A 21,128-nucleotide genomic window follows, 5' to 3' on the forward strand; every position below is an offset into this window, starting at 1 on the left:
TCGAAATTATGAGAATAAAGTCGAAATATTTTGAAAATAAAGTCGAAATTACAATAATAAAGTCGAAATTCCGGAAATAAAGTCAAAATGTTTTGATTATAAAGTCAACATTTTGAGAATAAAGTCAAAATTCCGGGAATAATCTCAAAATGTTTCGAAAATAAAGTTGAAATTCTGAGAATAAAGTCAAAATATTTTGAAAATAAAGTCGAAATTACAATAATACAGTCAAAATTCCAGGAATAAAGTCAAAATGTTTCGAAAATAAAGTTGAAATTCTAAGAATAAAGTCAATGTTTCAATAATAAAGTAAAAATTCCAAAAATAAAGTCAAAATTCCGGGAATAAAGTCAAAATGTTGCGAAAATAAAGTTGAAATTCTGAGAACACAGTCAAAGTCTTTTGAGAATAAAGTCTAAATGTTTTGAGAATGAAGTCAAAATTCTGAGAATAAAGTCAAAATGCCTCGAGAATAAAGTCGAAATTCCAAAAATAAAGTCAAAACTTTGAGAATAAAGTCAAAATTCAGAGAATAAAGTGAAAATGTTTCGAGAATGAAGTCAAAATATTTTGAGAAAAAAGTTGAAATTGTGAGAATAAAGTTGAAATGGTTCGAGAATTAAATCATAGCAATTAAGTTATAATATTTTGTGAATATAGCCTGCACATGCAAATGGCCTGGATTGGGAGCACTGGGAGAAGTTTCCAGGCCACCGGAACAGATTTGAATAAATGTGTGATTATTAGCAGAAATCAAAGCATGTGTTATACTCACAGGGACAGTATACTTGGAAATCATTTTTCACAGTTCGATTGCATTCATTAGGCCTATTTATAGTGCGCAAGTCAACCAATAATAGCAATAAGCTTTGTGCTTTTGGTACTTTTAATATAAAACAGTCTCGGCTTTCAAAATCTGTCAGTTTTATAGTGAAATACAAACAATGTGTCTTGCAATAATGTGTTTTTCACACTCTTTAATGTGGCGTGACAGATCGCTGTATTTATGTGAATCAATTCATTAAATTATACTGTTTTCTTTGTAAAAATTCCACCACCTAAATATCTGTGGGGTCCAGTCTTTCATTCCTCACATGTATTTAATCAAAAACAACAATAAAATGTTCTAAAGGTTAAAGTGGACTCCAACTCGTTAACATAACTTATATTGTTGTCTTTTCTGAGGTATATAAGCAACTATTCACAAGCTGTTTCATTCACGGTATAATACAGTAAATAATTGGAAATAATATTTAATGTCTTCCATTCATAGCAATAATTTTGTGCTTTGTTGCGATTAATATAACACAGTTCAGCCTTCAAATTCTGCCAGTTTTATCATGAAATACAAATTATAAATGTGTTTTGCCTCTTTATTTCAAGTTTATAGCACAATATAAACATGAAGGAGCATCAGAAGAAATGAAAAAAAATATATAGTCGAATTTAAATTAAACAAATCAGAAATCGGAAAGAAGACTGATTCAAAGTGTGAAAACACATTATTGTTTGTATTTCGCTATAAAATAACTGGTTTTAGTTTTAGTTAACTATAACTAAAAAAGTGTTAACTATAAAATGATATAACTTGTAATCTTAAGATAGTCAGATCTATTGGATGTTTAGAACATCCCTGTACAGACTTGAAACACATCAAACGTTGTTTTTGTTATAAAAAAAAATGCTTTTTTTATGTTCTCTTCATTGTGTTACAGAAACTGACAAAGCAGTAGTCAAGAAAGTAGAAGAACTTTTTTCAGATCCAATGTCAGGTAAGAACAAACTTATCTGACTCTGTCATACGTCATTATTTTTTTTGCATAGCAAGTGTCTGGGACAAAAGATTAAGAGTGTATTCACATGATTTCAAGTTCATACAGATAAATCACCTTCATGTTGTTCCAGAGATCAGAGAAATCCGCTCGTCTGCAGAGAGACAGCTGCAATGTGGCGTTCCCAATAAGGGGAATGTGTACGGACAGGAAGGTCCCCGTTCACGCAGGAAACGTTTAGCAGGATGGAAAGACACCTTACCGGTCAGTCCAGACACTTCTGAACAATGCTTTATGAAATTGCAACACGTTATAAATTAATTGGAATTTCCAGAATAAAGTCAATATTTGATAATAAAGTCGAAATTCCCAGAATAACATTGAAATTACAAGAATAAAGTCGAAATTTTGAGAATAAAGTCAAAATATTTAAAAAATAAAGTCAAAATCTTTCGAGAATAAAGTTGAAATGTTTTGATAATAAAGCTGAAATTCCAAAAATAAAGTCAAAATTTCGAGAAGTCAAAATTCCGGGAAAAAAGTCTAAATGTTTCGATAATAAAGTCGAAATTACAGGAATAAAGTCGAAAGTTTTGAAAATAAAGTTGTAATATTTTGATAACAAAGTCAAAATTCAGAGAATAAAGTTTAAGTCTTTTGAGAATAAAGTTGAAATCTTTTAGAATAAACTTTAAATATTTTGAGAATAAAGTTGAAATTCTGGGAATAAAGTCAAAATGTGTCGAGAATAAGGTCGAAATATTTCAAGAAAAAAGTTGAATTTTCAGAAAAATAGTGGTGATGTTTCAAGTATAAGGTGAAAATCTTTAAAAAATAAAGTCGAAATCTTTCGAGAATAAAGTTGAAATTCCAGGAATAAAGTAAAAGTTCCAGGAATAAAGTCGAAATGTTTTGAAAAATAAAATTCTGAGAATAAAGTTGAAGTCTTTCGAGAATAAAGTCGAAATTTCAAGAATCAAGTCGATAATAAAGTTGAAATTTCGAGAATAATGTCTAAATATTTTGAGAATAAAGTCAAAATTTCAGGAATAAAGTTGAAAAGTTTCAAGAATAAAGTCGAAATATTTTGATAATAAAGTCAAAATTCAAAGAATAAAGTTGAATTTCCGGAAATAAAGTTGAGTATAAAGTGAAAATCTTTAAAAAAAAAAAGTGAAAATCTTTCGAGAATAAAGTTGATATTCTGGGAACAAAGTGAAATTCCAGGAATAAAGTCAAAATGTTTCGAAAATAAAATTGAAATTCTTAGAATAACGTTGAAGTCTTTCGAGAATAAAGTCGAAATTTCAAGAATCAAGTTGATAATAAAGTTGAAATTTCGAGAATAATGTCAAAATATTTTGAGAATAAAGTCGAAATTCCAGGAATAAAGTCGAAATGTTTCGAGTATGCGGAGCCTCTTTGCAAGCTCACTGCACTCGCAACGAAACAGAACATTTTCGATTTTTTTTCGACAAGGACATATAAACCACCTTGTATATAGAGCAGGGCGATAATACGTTAATGTTTTGCAATAATATAAATAATCAGGCAGTTGAGATTTGCTATATCGCTAGTATTATGCGTTACGTGAGTATACTGTATGCTGTGTGTATGGATGCACTTACTATATGTGACTCTGGACCACAAAACCAGTCTTAAGTCGCTGGGGTATTTTTGTAGCAATAGGCAAAAATACGTTGTATGGGTCAAAATGATTGATTTTTCTTTTATGCCAAAAATCACTAGGAAATTAAGTAAAGATCATGTTCCATGAAGATATTTAGTAAAATTCCTACTGCAAATATATCAAAACTTAATTTTTGATTAGTAATATGCATTAGTAAGAACTTCATTTGGACAACTTTAAAGGTGATTTTCTCAATATTTTGATTTTTTTTAAATTTTTTTTAAAGCTTATTTATTCAGCTTTGACATGATGTATAAAGCTCAATTTAGAAAAATTGACCCTTATGACTGGTTTTGTGGTCCAGGGTCACATGTAACAGACAAACAATCCACACAAACGCTCAACAAAGATTTTAATGAAACACCTTAAAAACACTCTAAGCAAGAGTCAAAAGAGTTTGTCGGTCTAAAACAATAACATCAATGTAGTTCAATAGTTCAATGGACAAAATAACAATGTCTATTTGAGGAAATTTAACGTCAACAGGTAAGGAATGACCTCTGTGTGACCTTTGCCCTGCAGACTCAGATACAGTGGCAGGTGGCCATTCAGGACGAAGGTTTGATTCACTGTGGAGGGGCGTATTTGGGCGGCTGCTGGGTTTTGACCGCCGCCCACTGCGTCAGGTACAACCAATCACCACAAGCCATGAGTTAGCACTGCCAAATGCTGTCTTTGTGTCCACCAACCAGTACATTTGCGCGTCTCTAGGCCCAAACCGAAGTCCTTCCGAATCAAGTTATCTCTCTGGAGAAAGCATCGTATGCAGTCAACGACAGAGAGCATCCCGGTGAAGAACATCATCATTCATAATGAATATAACCCAAAAACCTACGCGAACGACATCGCTTTGGTGCAGCTGGAAGCGCTGCCTCTTTCAGACAAGTGCGTGCAGGTCAATCCCGCGGTGCGAGCCGTCTGCGTTCCCTGGTCCACCCAACAATTCCAGCCTAATGACACCTGCACCATTTCCGGCTGGGGCAAAGGTTCGGCTCGATGTCAAACACAGTCTACAGAAACCAGGAGGAGTGTATGGTAGAGTTTGAGGTCTTATTGTCTTGTTGTGTGTTTGCATTGTCAGAAACGACTCTGAAATGGGCAAACATGACGCTTATCGGCAACTGTGAGAATTATTACAAGGACCGCTTCCTCCCTGGAATGGAGTGTGCAGGTATACGAGCGTTTCGTAATCGGTGATGTAGACATTTTTATGACACATTTATATGATAAAATCAAACTTTTGTAGTTAATAGTCTCTTATTGGCTTAATTAAACAAGTTCTCCATAAAACTAAACAAAAGAAGCAGTGTTGGGGATAATGCATTACAAGTAATGCGAGTTATGTAATCAGATTACTTTTTCAATTAACTACTAAAGTAAAAAGTGACAACGTATTGTCAAGTAAGGTGACCCATACTTGAAATTGGTCCTCTGCATTTAACCCATCACGAGTGCACACACACACCAGTGAGAAGTAAACACACATGTGACGGGTTCACTGTAAACACACACCCGGAGCAGTGGGCAGTCATTGCTCCAGCGCCCGGGGGCAACTGGGGGTTCAGTGCCTTGCTCAAGGGCACTTCAGTCATGGTATTGAAGGTTACAAGCCCGACTCTCTAACCATTAGGCCATGACACATTACTATTTACTATTTACAAATTACTATCACACCCAAGTGGAAAACAAATATACTAAAATGTATTTAAAATACATTTATTTCTTGGAAATTGCCACTTTAAAATGCTATAAAGAAAGCTGAACATTAGGCACATAAACTAAAAAGACTGGTGAAAAGAAGAGAAAACAATCTTTCACCAGCACTAACATAAAATCATGACCACCTTTACTAGAATTTATCACATTTTAGGCTTATTTATTGAGGTTAATTTTGTCTGACTTCTTGTAGGATTTATAATAGGGTTTGTACAAATACTGTAAAATGAAATTCCAGGACTTTTTAGATCTCACTTGTGTTTTTTTATTTCAAATTCTAAAAAAGAGAAATAGATAAATCAAAACAAACTAATAAAAGTGCCAAAAATAAACTGAAGCACATGCAAAGTATTACTACTAAAGTATTACAAAGTATACTACACTTTTACTATAGTAAAACCAAGGTTCATTTTCTTAAAGGATTTGAATTTGTGTATACATATGTATATATATATACACACAGTCATGTGAAAAAGTTCAGACACCCTATTGAATTTCATGGTTTTCTGTATCAGGACATAATAAAAAATGATCTGGTCCTTGGCAGGTCTTAAAATTTGGAAAATAAATCCTCAGATAAACATCATCACATGACATATCACACTGTGTCATTATTTATTTAAGAAAAATACAGCCAAGAGGGAAAGGCCATGTGTGACAAAGTTAGGACACCTTATGAGTCAACCGCCTGTAGCAGCAATAACTTGAAGCATTCATTTTCTGTGTGACTTTATCAGTCTCTCACATCGTTCTGGAGGAATCTGGACCACTCTTCTTTTCAATGTTGCTCCAGTTTATTGAGGTTTGTGGGCATTTGCTTATGCACAGCTCTCACCACAGCATTTGAGTCAGGATGAGCTCTAGACATGGACTGGACTGTTGCAACACTTTGATTCTTTTCTTTTCAGCCATTCTGTTGTTTTGCTGGTTTGCTTGGGATTATTGTCCTGTTGCATGACCCAATTTTGGCCCAACATTAGATGTCGGACAGATGCCTTCACATTTGACTCTAGAATACTTTGATATACAGAGGAGTTCATGGCCAACTCAATGACTGTGAGGTGCTCAGGTCCTGTGGCTACAAAACAAGCCCAAAATGATCAGCCCTCCTCCAGCATGCTTGTCTTTTGGTATGAGGTGTTTGTGCTGATATGCTCTTTAGGTTTTCACCAAACTTGGCGCTGTGCATTATGGCCAAACATCTCCACTTCACTCTCATCTGTTCAGAGAACATTATTCTAGAAGACTTGTGTTTTGTTCAGATGTAACTTTGCAGACCTAAACTGTGCTGCATTGTTTTTTTTTTTTTTAAATAGAAGAGGCTTTCTTCTGCTAAGTCTTCCAAACATGCCATTTTTGTCACATATTTTTCTAATGATATTGTCATGAAATTTATCATTTAACATGTTAACTGAGGCCTGTAGAGTCTGAGGTGTAGTTCTTGGGTTGTCTGCCATTTCTCTGAGCTTTACACGGTCTGATCTTGGGGTGAATTTTCTGGGACGTCCACTCCTGGAAGGAGAGGTGTCTGTTTTAAATGTCTCCCACTTGTGGATAAAGGTCAAATTGTTTGGAAATGGCCGTATTACTCTTCTCAGATTGATGGCAACAACAATTGCTTCTCTAAGATGATTGCTGATGTCTTACCTCCTTGGCATTGTGTTAACTCACACCTGAAGGCTCCAGACCAGCAAACTGACAAAGCTCTTGCTTTTATAGAGGCGCTCAGACTTGCTGATGATCAGTTAATTAAAGGTATTTGATCTGCAGTGCTTGACTGTTATTTATCCTCTTAATTCCAGTGTTAACAGTAAGGGTGTCCTAACTTTGTCACACATGGCTTTTCCATTTTGGCTTTATTTTTGTTCAGTAAATAATGACACGGTGCAATTTCCCATGTGTTTTTGTTCATCTGAGGTTTTATTTTCAAAAATTTAAGACCAGCCAAGGACCAGTTTTTTTTAATGATGTCCTGATACGGAAAACCATGGAATTCAATAAGGTGTCCAAACTTTTTCACATGACTGTACATTAAATCAGGAGTGCTCAACCCTGGTCCTGGAGATGAACCTTCCTGCAGAGTTCAGCTACAACCCTGATCAAATACACCTGAACCAGCTAATTAGGATCTGAAGGAGCACTTGATAATTACATACAGGTGTGTTTGATCAGGGTTGGAACTAAACTCTGCAGGAAGGTCGATCTCCAGGAACAGGGTTGGGCACCGCTGCATTAAATCATTAGGAGCCTGATGAACTGTTAAGCAGTAAGAAATAAAAAACATCAATAATGGACAATAACCATACTAATAAGCAAAAATGACTTCAAATAAACTTAACATTTGTGTTTATTTTTTCACTGCTGATGAGTGTTGAACTTTCTTCTCCTGCATCTTATTTTGTTTGAGCTGCGCCCTCTACTGTACACAAGTGAAATTACTGAATTTCCTGTAGTCTTGAGGTGTATTCATTTCACACACTGTCATTGGTTGTTCTCTGTGTCAGGTGATTTGGAGGGGAAGGTGGACTCGTGTCAGGGCGACTCCGGAGGGCCGCTGGTGTGCACAGACGCGTCTGGTTTGTCGTACGTGTGGGGAATAGTGAGCTGGGGTAATAAATGTAGCGAACCCAATTATCCTGGCGTCTACACTAAAGTGGCGCATTATTTCGACTGGATCCGCTTCCACACAGGCTGGCCGGCCGTTACCAAATATAACCAGTAAATGAAGGAACAGACCAGTTCACATCTGCTGATTGATGCTGTTACCGCATACTGTGTGCTTTTGAAAACATCTGAATGTTTTTCTCCTAATAAAGTGCTGATTACACAACTATGATCCGTGTCTCATAAACCAGATTATTTTAGTTTGCATTTTTATTGTATTTTCACCATAACTGTACAGCAATTACTTCCAAAATAGCAGGGATTGACAAAGTAATATTAGTGCTAAAATTATTATGATTTTAGAGTGTATTATAGAATTTGAAGAAATATGATTTTTTTTTTATATTAATCATTACTTTATATTGTTTAATTAATTCAGTATTCAAATAAATGATCAATATATGATATTTAAATCATATCATAATTAATACAGTAAGAAACACTGAATACACATGATTAAGAACTGTAAAAATATATTTACAGTAGATTTACAGTGGAGAGAATTCACTATGTAATGATAGATTTTCTATTTTTTTTTGTGCTCTATTTTTTTATCTGTGCTCTATTTTTTTTTTTTATCTGTGCTCTATTTTTTTTATCTGTGCTCTATTTTTTTTTTTTTTTTTTTTTGTCTGTGCTCTATTTTTTTTTATCTGTGCTCTTTTTTTTTATCTGTGCTCTTTTTTTTTGTGCTCTATTTGTGCTCTGTTTTTTTTTTATCTGTGCTCTATTTTTTTATCTGTGCTCTATTTTTTTATCTGTGCTCTATTTTTTTATCTGTGCTCTATTTTTTTATCTGTGCTCTTTTTTTCTGTGCTCTTTTTTTTATCTGTGCTCTATTTTTTTTTATCTGTGCTCTATTTTTTTATCTGTGCTCTATTTTTTTTATCTGTGCTCTATTTTTTTTTCTGTGCTCTATTTTTTTTCTGTGCTCTATTTTTTTTTTTCTGCTTTTTTAATCTGTGCTCTATTTTTTTATCTGTGCTCTATTTTTTTTTTTGTGCTCTATTTTTTTATCTGTGCTCTATTTTTTTTATCTGTGCTCTTTTTTTTTTTTTTTTTCTGTGCTCTATTTTTTTTCTGTGCTCTATTTTTTTTATCTGTGCTCTTTTTTTTTTTTATTTTTGTGCTCTATTTTTTTTTTTATCTGTGCTCTATTTTTTTTCTGTGCTCTATTTTTTTTATCTGTGCTTTATTTTTTCTTGCTCTTTTTTTTTTTTTTTTTTTTCTGTGCTCTATTTTTTTTCTGTGCTCTTTTTTTTTATCTGTGCTCTTTTTTTTTATCTGTGCTCTATTTTTTTATCTGTTTTTTTTTTCTGTTTTAATCTGTTTTTTTTTTCTGTCTGTCTCTCTAAGTTTTTTATCTTTTTTATCTGTGCTCTATTTTTTTTTTTTTCTGCTCTATTTTTTTTTCTGTGCTCTATTTTTTATCTGTGCTCTATTTTTTTTATCTGTGCTCTATTTTTTTTGTGCTCTATTTTTTATCTGTGCTCTATTTTTTTTTTCTGTGCTCTATTTTTTTTCTTTTTTTTATCTGTGCTCTATTTTTTTTTTTTTTTTTTTTTCTGTGCTCTATTTTTTTCTGTGCTCTATTTTTTTATCTGTGCTCTATTTTTTTTATCTGTGCTCTATTTTTTTCTGTGCTCTATTTTTTTATCTGTGCTCTTTTTTTTTCTGTGCTCTATTTTTTTTCTGTGCTCTATTTTTTTAATCTGTGCTCTGTTTTTTTTTATCTGTGCTCTATTTTTTTTTATCTGTGCTCTATTTTTTTATCTGTGCTCTATTTTTTTTATCTGTGCTCTATTTTTTTATCTGTGCTCTATTTTTTTATCTGTGCTCTGTGCTCTTTTTTTAATCTGTGCTCTATTTTTTTTTCTGTGCTCTTTTTTTTTTTTGTGCTCTATTTTTTTTTTAATCTGTGCTCTATTTTTTTTCTGTGCTCTATTTTTTTTTTTTTATCTGTGCTCTTTTTTTAATCTGTGCTCTATTTTTTTAATCTGTGCTCTTTTTTAAATCTGTGCTCTATTTTTTTAATCTGTGCTCTTTTTTTTCTTTTTTCTGTGCTTTATTTTTTTTTCTGTGCTGCTCTTTTTTTTTCTGTGCTCTATTTTTTTAATCTGTGCTCTATTTTTTTTTATCTGTGCTCTTTTTTTTTTTTAATCTGTGCTCTTTTTTTAATCTGTGCTCTTTTTTTTTTATCTGTGCTCTGCTCTATTTTTTTTAATCTGTGCTCTATTTTTTAATCTGTGCTCTATTTTTTTTCTGTGCTCTTTTTTTTTTTCTTTTTTTTTATCTGTGCTCTATTTTTTTTTCTGTGCTCTATTTTTTATTTAATTGGTGCTCTATTTTTTTATCTGTGCTCTATCTTGCTCTTTTTTTTCTCTGTTTTTTTTTTTTTAATCTGTGCTTTTTATCGATTGCAATATAATTTTTTTTTCGATTGCAAATTTTTTTTTTTTATCTTTTTTTTTTAACAGCTGCCATTTGTTCTTCTTTTTACCTGCTTTCAAATCCTGCAGCTTCAGTTTTCGCTTCTCCACCTGCTCAACGTTGAGGACCATCAGCTTCTCCAGGAAGTCTCTGGAAGGCCTGATCCGTCTGAATGCTATGACGTGATCGATGGCTTCCTCCAACGTTAGTCACAGTAGATCATCAGATATGCCAGAACCAGAGTCGCAGAGTGGTTGTCACCCTGCTTGCAGCATATCAGCACCTGATCTGAAGAAAGAAAAACAGAAAGATGGTCAAAAATCTCATTCGTAGATGTAAAACGCTTAATAAAAGATGAGAAATGAAGTATGTGTGTGTGTGACTCTTACTCTTGTGCTTTTTCAGGGCCCTTTTGATGAATTTTGCTGCCCGCTTGAAGTATTTGCTGATGTCGGAACAGTGTCTGTCCGTTGTAGGCATGGCACAATAATTGATGCCCATGCCTCTGTAAAATATGGACCCTATATTGATCGTTCCTTCAGCAGGAGTCTTTCCCAAGAAGTATTTCAGATTCTTCTTGGGCGCAGCGGCATTGAGGATGTGAGTGATGCACATGTCCCTCAGTTCCTCTCGGTCATTTGCTAGCTCTCTGCAAAAGAACACAACAGCCTGATTTAATATTTTATTAAAGAAGGTGAAGCATGTTTGAAATGACAGAAACACATTATGAACTCAAAATACAGCTGTGTTGCAAACTTACTCATCTGCGATGTAGATCTTGGGCCAGACTCTACTGACATGGAGCGTTGGTCAGTGTACATCCATTACAACGATCCTCCAGTTGGAACAAGTGGACCTGATCCACTACTGGTTCTTCAACAGCATTTAATGTGTTTGTCTGGAAAATTGCAGTCAATTGCTGGAAGACTGCACTCATTTTCTTGAACATCCACCCAGCAGTGCTTTCTGTAAAACAAACAGAAAACAAACTAGATAAAACTTTTGAAAAGCCTTAAGTTTCAAAGGTTTACTCTGACAATTCAGACTTCATCTGAATACTAAGAAACCACATCAAAAATCCAATTTAATCTTTACAAACAACTACAAGTCCTCTGCTAGTTGTTGATAGCATGTATCTAACTATTTTAGCAGATCTATATATAGATAGAGTGGATAAACTCTAAACAAGTCACTACTGTCAAAAGTTTTCACCCCCTAAATGGAAATCAAACAAAGTTTGTGCTTATTTAAAACTCAGTTACTGGAATTGCATAAGTTGGATCAGTTAGAAAAGATAAAGCAACAAAATTCAGATTAGCCTGAAGGTCAGTGCCAAATTTGGTGGCTGTAGCTTGAAAAGCTCAATGAAGTGTTACTCTTGGAAAACTATGCATTTAATAAGAAAACAGTGTCAAGCCAATATAATAATATGTACACTTTTAGGAACATCTCTAACCACACGAATAAACATAAATAAGACATATGCATGTGTTCACCTGTTGGGTTGTTGTTCTCATCAGCCTGATCATTGGCCACTTTCACTGAAGGTCACTTTGCTCTTCAGCCACCAGCGCAAAGACTCTTCAGCTCTGGGATGCTGTCATTCTTGTCCATCTCCAGCTGCAAATCTTCCACTTCGCAGACTGAGATGTTCTCATTTCCGTCAACCTCCAGCTGCACCTTCATCTCTCCTGGACTGCAGTAACTGACGGAGACGTGGTCGTCCGTTTCGACCTCCAGCTGCACATCAATTTCTTGAGATGCGCTGCAGCCGATAAGGTCGGAGATGGCGTCGGTGATCTCAAGAGAGAGTGGGGTAAGATGAGCCACTTTTTTTAAGATGAGCCACTTTTTTTTTTTTTTTTTTTTTTTTTTTTTACTTATGTGGTCCTTAAGATAAAGGAAAATGAGAGAGAAGTACAAAGAAAGTATCTAAAGTAATTTCAGGATGTTTCCTAGCATTTTAAATTATCAGAATGTATCTATGACAAAGGATTCTTATATAAAAAAAAAAAGCGTTCCTGTGGCTCAATTTGCCCCAGGTTAGGGGTAAGTTGACCAGAGTCAGTTCTAAAATTTAAGAAAATAGTATTTATTTTTCTGAAATTTGTAAAACAAAGAACACATTTCCTTCACAAGGTAATGAACAGATAAGTTGAAATAAAAATGATACAATTACAAACAATACACATTTTGTAATCCTTCAGTGAGAAACATTATTAGAATACACATTTTAATCATGTCTAAAAGTATAGCGTGAAAACAGTACTATAAGGAACAAACCACGGGCAGCAAATCTTTACAGATCAACTGTGATGAGCCTTCAGGAAGCGCACATTAAAAGGCATGTAAAAGCTGCGCTTCAAGTACACAGGATCTCGCCGGTGTAGGGTTTTGTGGCGTCATTCGTCCCGTGCGCTCTGCACCATTGAGTAGCTCTTGCACGGGTTCTTGAAGCACACGTACGGAAGCGACAGCGGCCACGAGAACGTGCAGGGAACCGGCGTCTTAACGTTCTTCTCTAGGAAGTTAAACACCCAGTTCCACCACGTCCGGTTCAGGTAGTTGTGAGGAGAATCTCTCAAGGCCTACAAAATCAGGAGAGACATTTACAATCCACAAAGTCTGCAAAGTTTCCACACTCTCATGTGTCGAACAGAGCTTACATTATGATTGTGAGGTGTGCGAATCAATTAAAGGCAGCTGCACAGAACCTAATTAATAATAATATTCTATGATGCATTTTGTTCTGCCAGTTTCTCAGCTTCCCTCTAAAGGTGTTTGCATGTACTTTTATGCATTTGGAAGATGCCTTTATTTGCAGAAATTTACACAGCATTGATGAGTTTTTGGTGCACAGTTTGGCTGGGAATCATGAGAAATGCTAAAATGTTTCTTATGTTTTTACTTTTTTGGGGCTATTTTACTGTTTTGTTACTACTAATGTTAAAGGTTTACTGTTTTGTATGAAAACCCATTTCCGCCACGGAATAAAAAATAAAAAAGGTAACAACATTTTTAATCTTACAGTTGGAACTTTTCCCTCAATTTCCGTAATTTAGAGAAAAAAATACATCATAAAAACTAGGTACAAGCTCATTTTTTCCTCACAAGTTTACATATCACAGCTCTGCTTTTTTGATTTGCCACAGAATTAAAAAAAAATAAAAAAAGTGTGACTTCTCACAATTCTGACTTTTTATCTTGAAATTGAGTTTGTATCTTGTAATTGGGAGTTCAAATCTCACAATTCCAACTGTTCTTTTCAGAATTGTGCGATTGTATCTCACAATTCTGAGTTAATATTCTGCAATTCTGACTTTTTTTTCTCATAATTTTGGCTTTTTGTCTTGTAAAAGTAAGTTCAAATCTCACAATTGTGACTTTGCTTCTCAGAATTAAGTTTGTATCTCACAATTCTAACTTCTTTCTCACAATTTCGACTTTTCTTTCTTTCGAAAGTGAGTTCAAACCTCACACTTCCGACTTTTCTTCTTAGAATTAAATTTGTATTTTGAAATTCTGCCTTTTTTCTTGCAATTGTGAGTTCAAACCTGACAATTCTGACTTTTCATAATTGTGAGTTTGTATCTCAACTGACTTAATCGAACTGTCAGAATTGTGAGATAAAAAGTCACAATGACCTTTTTTGTTTTTTATTCCATGGTGGAAGCAAGCTTCTATATTTTTTTGCCCAACCTCGTTTTTTTGTCACATAAAGATCATACTCAGATTTTTAACATACTAGATGAATTGGTGAATATTTATTAATAATCGTCTCATCACACAGCTGCATCTCAGCAAGTTCACACGAATATGGAATGAAAGTTGAACAAAGCATTTTTTGGCTGTTACCTGGTTGTTGGCCATGGTGTGGTACCAGTAGAAGAGGCGCGAGGTGATGAAATACGCCACCACTACATCTATGCTGTAATGCTCACGCGCCATCAGCATAAAGAACACGCCCGTCGCGCTTAGCAACCCGCAGAACCCGTGATAGCAACGCCATCTGCACGAGCGGGGCGAGTCTACGACACAAAACATCTTGTTTCAGAACATAACCTATCCTACACCAGGTTCAAACAAACAACAGTGTGAATGCGAAGTGGACTGAGACCCGATTAAAAAAGTGATGACGATGGTTTCTTCATACTCACATTCTTGGATGAAGAGGAAGGTGAGGGTCAGCATGACCGTGTGGCCGCTGTACAGGAAGTCTCCACACATCAGATGAGAGCCAGTGATGGACAAACCTCCTCCAGACAAAAGCTGCAAAACACGCTTGATCTTCCCATGAGAATCATTGTAGAGCTACAAACAGAAGCAGAACATACATAAAAAAAACACCTGAAATAAAAGCGCCAAAGCTGCCCACGAAATTCGCAATTCAGCATTGCACGCAAAAAATAATTAACAAATATATTACAGCTACACTTGATACATTTATGAAATTTTTTTAAAAAAAAGGTATTTAATTACAATTTATTAATTGCATGTTATTAATTGCAATATGTAAAAAAAAAAAAAAAATTTGAATAGTAAGTTTATAGCTTACAAATGCAAGTTATTAATTGCAAGATGTAAACTGTAATCTGTAAAAAAATGAATTGCATGATGTAAAAACTAAAATCAAATGAAAAAAAACTTAAATCAGTGCAAAAAAAAATCAGAATTGCAACATTGCAACTCTAATCTGGGAGAAAAAAATTTACTGCAAAATTTTAACAACTGTGAATTCATAAATTACAAATGTGAGAATTAAACTTGCAAATTTGAGCAAAGAAAAGTCCAAATTGTGAGATAAATCTGCATAATTAGCTGTTTTATCAGTTTTATTCAGTGGCAGAATTTTATTCAGTGGCAGCTTGCTTATGCGACAGCTATAATTTAATGCACAAATTATTTTAACTGTTTGCATTTGTACTGTGCATCGAACACATGAATACACTGTTGCATTTTTAATTACCTTTAAAACTTATTTTGCAGCATTTATATAAGACATTTAATCTGTTACACTCACAGTATGGATGGATGAATAATTATGAGACACCAATGAGTCATCGGTCATATAATATGAGAAAACATGACATCCTCAAGAAGATTTTAAACTCACCACACAAAAATAACACAAAAAGCTCAAAATAATCCATTGTTTCCAATAACATGTAACATGTTAAAATCTCAACACAAGCCTTACGTAATACAAATGAACTAGAACAGAATGATGATCAGTTATTTTACGTAAAATGGCAAGAGAATTTTTACATTAACCATGCAGTAGTGATCTCAAATATCTGACATTGATCTACATTGATTGCATTTATTTTAAATACATTTTTAACTTCTATAAAGATGTATTATGTCAGTATTGCATCTGACTTTTATATTCATGTCTTTTTTTAAAGACTAATTTCTCACTACAGTGCTGATAATCGTTCACTCATTTACACGTGGTTGTGTTCAATGAGCAGCACTCACCTTCGGGGGCGCAGTCCATGTGCATGCTGGGAACAGGAAGAGTTGTGATGTACATGGTCACTATACGGTACAAATACAACATTCCCTGCAGGAAGAAAAACCGCCGGCCCACGATGGCTCTGTCAACACAACGGGAGGAGGAGGAAACATGGGATTCAGTGAGTACACAGAATTTATATTTGCAACTGTATCTGTCAAATGCTTGGTTTAAGTTGAATGGACAGCAGTGTTGGGGAGTAGCTGACTGAACGTAGAAATGCTACTCTTTTAAAATCTAAATGCCTTAAAGCTGCTGTTCACAGCCTTTGCGATTTGATAATCACACTAAGACATTTCATAATTTAAGATTTAGATGAATCACTAAAGGCTCACCTGTGCTTGAGGAAGAGCCACTGGACGAACCACAGAGCCACGAGGATCATCCCGTTCACCTCGGTGACGGAAAACGCCCACTCCACACGCGGAATGTAATCGAAGAACTTGTCCGGTAACGGCGGGCTGACGGACTTATCCGGGACCCTCTCGTTGACGACGGTGATCATGACGGTAGTAAGGACGAGGTTAAATCCGGCCCAGATGAAGGCGATTCCCGTCTTCCACCATTCTGACGGCAGCTGGGAGCTGCTGGGCTTTGAGATGCGAGAGTAGTCCTGGTTTTCTGGCTTGTCGTCAACCTGATTGCCACTGGGCGTGGCATCTTCTCGATCATCTTCTCGATCATCCAAAAGATGAGATGCTGCCATCGCTCATACACTACAACTAACACACAAACACTCTGAATAAAAAACAAAGTAAACTGTTTATATTACATACATATATATATACAATGCTAGGTGGATTACTTACAAATTGTAGTCCATTACTGATTACAGATTACATAATGAAAATTGTAGTTCGTTACAATTGAGGTTACTCATTTGAAGTATTCTGACTGCTTTTTAAGATTACTTTTTTGCTGCTTGTGAATATGTAACCATGTAATAAATAAAACAGTAACTGTAATCTGATTACAATCAGCATTTATATATTGAGGGGGGCAAAATCTCCAAAACTGACGGTTAGTATCTTATTTTAATTACATAAGCATTTAAATCTGTCAACAAAAGTTTAATACGTTTTGTTTTTTACTCTTTAATCGTGGTAAAATATATAGCATTTTCAGGCTGATCTCACTATTGCTTCTGTTTTCTATATAGAAGGTAGGGCTGTCAAATTATTTATTGCAATTAGTCACATCCAAAATTAAAGTTTGTGTTCACATAATATATGTGTCTGTACTGTGTGTATTTATTATGTATATATAAAAACACACACACACACACATATTATATAAATACACACACACATATTTATACAATTTAAAGTATATTTAAATGTTTTTTAAAGACATCTCTTCTGCTCACCAAGCCTGCAAATGCAGTAATATTGTGATATATTTTTACTCTTTAAAATACCTGCTTTCAATTTGAAATTATTTAAAAATGTAATTTATTTCTGTGATGCGCAGCTGAATTTTCAGCATCATTACTCCAGTCTTCAGTGTCACATGATCCTTCAGAAATCAGTTTAATATGCTGATTTGCTGCTCAAGAAACATTTACGATTTTTTATTATTATCAATATTTAAAACAGTTGAGTAGCCTACATTGTTTTTCAGGATTCTATGATGAATAGAAAGATCCAAAGATCAGCATTTATCTTAAATAAAAAAGCTTTTGTAACATTATACACTATACCGTTCTAAAGTTTTTTTCTTTTTTTTTTTTTTTTTTGGGAAAGACATGATAGAAATTAATACTTCTATTTAGCAGGGATGCTTTAAATTGATCAAAAGTGATGATAAAGACATTTTATTGTAACAAAATAATTCTATTTCAGATAAATGCTGTTCTTCTGAACTTTCTATTCATCAAAGAAACCTGTAAAAATTGTACTCAGCTGTTTTCAACATAATAATAATAATAATAAGAAGAAGAAGAAGAAGAAGAAGAAGAAGAAGAAGAAGGTGCGGGAGGCTTGAAGTTGCGCTGCGCACACCGACCGGTGTATGACATTAAAGTACCGCAAGAGCGATTTAAAAGCATGCAGAGCTGTCTGCGCTCTATAGCCAACTGCCACCCTAAGAAAAAGCTGTGCCACCCCACCTGCCACCCCAGAATTATCACAGAATAAAATATAAATGTAAGCAGTGTTTCATGTGCTACTTTCCAGCCGCAGAGATGACAGCGTAACGCAAAATAATGGCAAAAACACGTCTTTCAATAAAATGTGCACGATAGTTGCACGCGCACGCAGCGCGCTCAGTGTATTTGACTCCATTAACAAATGACTCTTATGAAACGGTTCGTTTTGAGTCAAAAACACAAAGCGCGGCCCAGTTCATTAACGAATTATTTTACATTTGTCGTGAATCAGATAATTACTGCTTCTCGGCTAACTCAGAAGTCCTCTAAGAAATCTAATCCCGTCCGGATATGTCTGAGATTCATCGCGTAATTGTTTGCTGATCCGATTCTCTGACCGCTCGCACCACGTTCATCATGGATATACTGTAGGCCTTTTTGCCATATCCGACGAAATAATATAATAGCATGAAATCAATAAGAAGATGCCGATCACGGAAACTAATAGCAGAGTTAGGTAAGCATCTGGTCGTATTGCAGTTTTCTCGATTGTTAACACAATTATGTTAGTTGGCTTATATTCCCAATCCATTCATTCAGTGCTAAAACAAGACACATTTCTCAAAAAGTTTAACAATAAGTAAGTTAAACATAAGTATCAAATAAGTATCATAAAGTATCAAAACTGATGACACATCAGTCAGAATCTCTGCATCCAACAACGGAGAGAGGAGAGAAATGAACGAATCATTTACATGGGTATTATACTTACACATACAGTATAATTATAGTACAGTACCAGTATATTAGGTGATGGAAATTTCATTATTCTATATATACACATTAAACTGTAGTACGTTATACACCTTCAGACGTGTGACTGTCAAATTTTATTTGTAACCATTTTTTTTTTATGCGAAATGACCTAGAGATATAGTCTTGTGTCAGGAGACCAAATAATACTGTATAATCTAAAGAAATTTAGCCAAATGTGCAGAGGATGCTGAATTTAATTTTAAATTTATTTTTTTTTACTGTACTGTATTGTGGTGCATACCAAGTTCATATACAGTTCTTTATTATTTGAACTTTTCTAGTGTTTTTAATCTGCTGCAAGATTACTTGCAAGACTACAGTAGTAAAATGGAAACATTTTTTTTTCCCCAAAAATTAATTGCTGAATTAGCAATCTGTAATTTAATTTATGTTGTATACTGTATAGACATTGAGTTGCAAATTAATTCCTAATATGACTTTTTGGTTAGTGTTATTGATCTGATGAGTGTTCACTGCGCAGGAGAGTCATTATTGTATTTGAACTGTGTGTAATCATTTAAAAATACCTGTAATAACTAGATTGAAACATTTGAAAGACAAATTTATCCTGGCTTGTCTTAAGACTTGTTTAAAAACATAAATAGTTTGGTCAGTTACATAGTTTGCTAAAGTGTTGCTAGTTGGTTGCCACGATATTCTGGGTGGTTGCTAGGCTCTTGCTATGCTATGGGTGTTGCTAGATTGTATGGTTGATTGTGTGTCATGAGTGATTACAGACATTCCCACCTCTGTTAATAACAGAAAATCAACCATTGTTTCCAAAACTGATCCAGTTTCAGTGCTTTGATATTATAATGTTTCTTTCTAATGTTAGGAAAGTAACATTAAATCATCAACATTAACATCTTAAACTTGCACTAAAACATGATTTATACCATCTAAGTAGTAATTTAATAGAATCGCATGTCTTCTTTAGTGATATAAACACAAACATTTACTGTATAACCTGTTGAAGTTTTTTTTTTTGTTTTTCATTAATATTGTTTATTGACTTGGTGCCATGATGGACGTTGAAATGTTATTTTTCATTTTAAACAGTATAGATGATTACTTAATGGTAATGCAATATTTGTGAACACAACTGTGTATGTCAGACTATAAATCCCCAAAAACTATGCATGGGGGCTTACTTTGGAGTTGCCACCCCTCATAGACCCCATGCCACCCTAAAAATTATTTTCTAGATCCGCCCCTGAGTCAAAGTAATTCTCAGGTAAAGAACGTCCTGTGTGGCTAGCCAACACCCTTTGTATAATCTACATGATAAATCACATTCTGTCAGTAAGACATGCTTGTAACTATACTAATTAGTAAATTATAACATGATAAATTACTCCATTACTAAAAAATTAATCAAATTATATATATATATATATATATATATATATATTATATAGACACTTACATTTTTTTTTTTTACTCTGTGGACCCTGAAGATTATGAGATGTATCCAAAGTACTAATAAAATTAAAGGAATGTTTATTATTGCAAAATAACTCATGAAATAGTTCTCTGAAGTTAAATCCAGATTTACCATGGACTGACACCTCGACCAGACAGTGGAGTTTTAGAAAAAACAATATAAATAATAAATATAAAATAATTTTTTCATTATCTCCTTTTAGGGGTGAAAGTTAAAGGGTTGCCTGTCTGACAGCATTGCTGAGCTGCCGCGCGCACCGATTGATATCAATCAGAGACTGCCGGTAAAACCCATTCCAAGATCCCAAAATAAACACAAACACCAAGAACGTGCCTCAAAACACAGTGAGACATCAAAATCTGTCTAAAATGCTGTCCAGGTAGGAAGCTGACTAGGTTTTTGACAGTCTCTGTCAAAACTTTCTTTGTAGAAACCAATTTAATACACATCAGACCGGATCCCTCACGAACCTTATCAACAGTCATGATCACGTTTTATAATGTTTATAACTCTCATCTACAATAAAGTCAATTCACACGCCAAAGAGAAAGGAACCCTTTACACACCTGTTAAAAGTTCAAATGTAAACACTGTGTGCATAAAACAGCACTGATATGACATATTAAATGTATGAGTAAAGAGAAAAGAGATGTAAAGCAGGCGATTTACCTGTTTAACAGAGTACTTGCGCCGGAAAACTGAAACTATATGCCTGGCAAAAGGGTCTTTAACCTGCGGTTACGCCCACCTGTGCTCTCAGACACGCCCACTCTGAGAATCGCTGAGTCAGAGCGGGCGCATATAACAAAACAAAAATGTGTTATTATGTAATGGACCTTTCTCACATTTCCGGGTTTCTCATAATGGAAGTCGTCATAGTTGGGTAAAATCCAAGAGCAATGAATGGGAAATATATTTTTTGCATTCCCATTTGCTAAAATAGCAAAATAAAAACTACACGATAGTGTTTTCACGACTTTCAATCAAAGGGAAAA

The 21,128-nt window shown here is 34.4% G+C and overlaps 2 protein-coding genes across 10 annotated transcripts in view; one reads left to right on the top strand and one right to left on the bottom strand.

Moving 5' to 3' along the window:
• Nucleotides 1-21,128, top strand: part of cfi (complement factor I) — a 74,925-nt gene that overhangs the window by 17,717 nt on the left and 36,080 nt on the right. The gene's annotated exons all lie outside the window — the stretch shown is intronic.
• LOC127154777 (phosphatidylcholine:ceramide cholinephosphotransferase 2-like) lies at nt 12,415-20,855 on the bottom strand. The gene is made up of 6 exons (XM_051096586.1): nt 20,803-20,855; nt 16,123-16,509; nt 15,754-15,869; nt 14,430-14,585; nt 14,128-14,300; nt 12,415-12,860 (listed from the first exon to the last, which is right to left on the bottom strand). Exons 2-6 carry the CDS (start codon nt 16,491-16,493, stop codon nt 12,675-12,677), a joined length of 1,002 nt encoding a protein of 333 aa, XP_050952543.1. The 5' UTR covers nt 16,494-16,509; nt 20,803-20,855; the 3' UTR covers nt 12,415-12,674.

The sequence above is a fragment of the Labeo rohita genome, chromosome 23 (genome assembly GCF_022985175.1).
Source record: "Labeo rohita strain BAU-BD-2019 chromosome 23, IGBB_LRoh.1.0, whole genome shotgun sequence".
NCBI classification, from domain to species: Eukaryota; Metazoa; Chordata; class Actinopteri; order Cypriniformes; family Cyprinidae; genus Labeo; species Labeo rohita.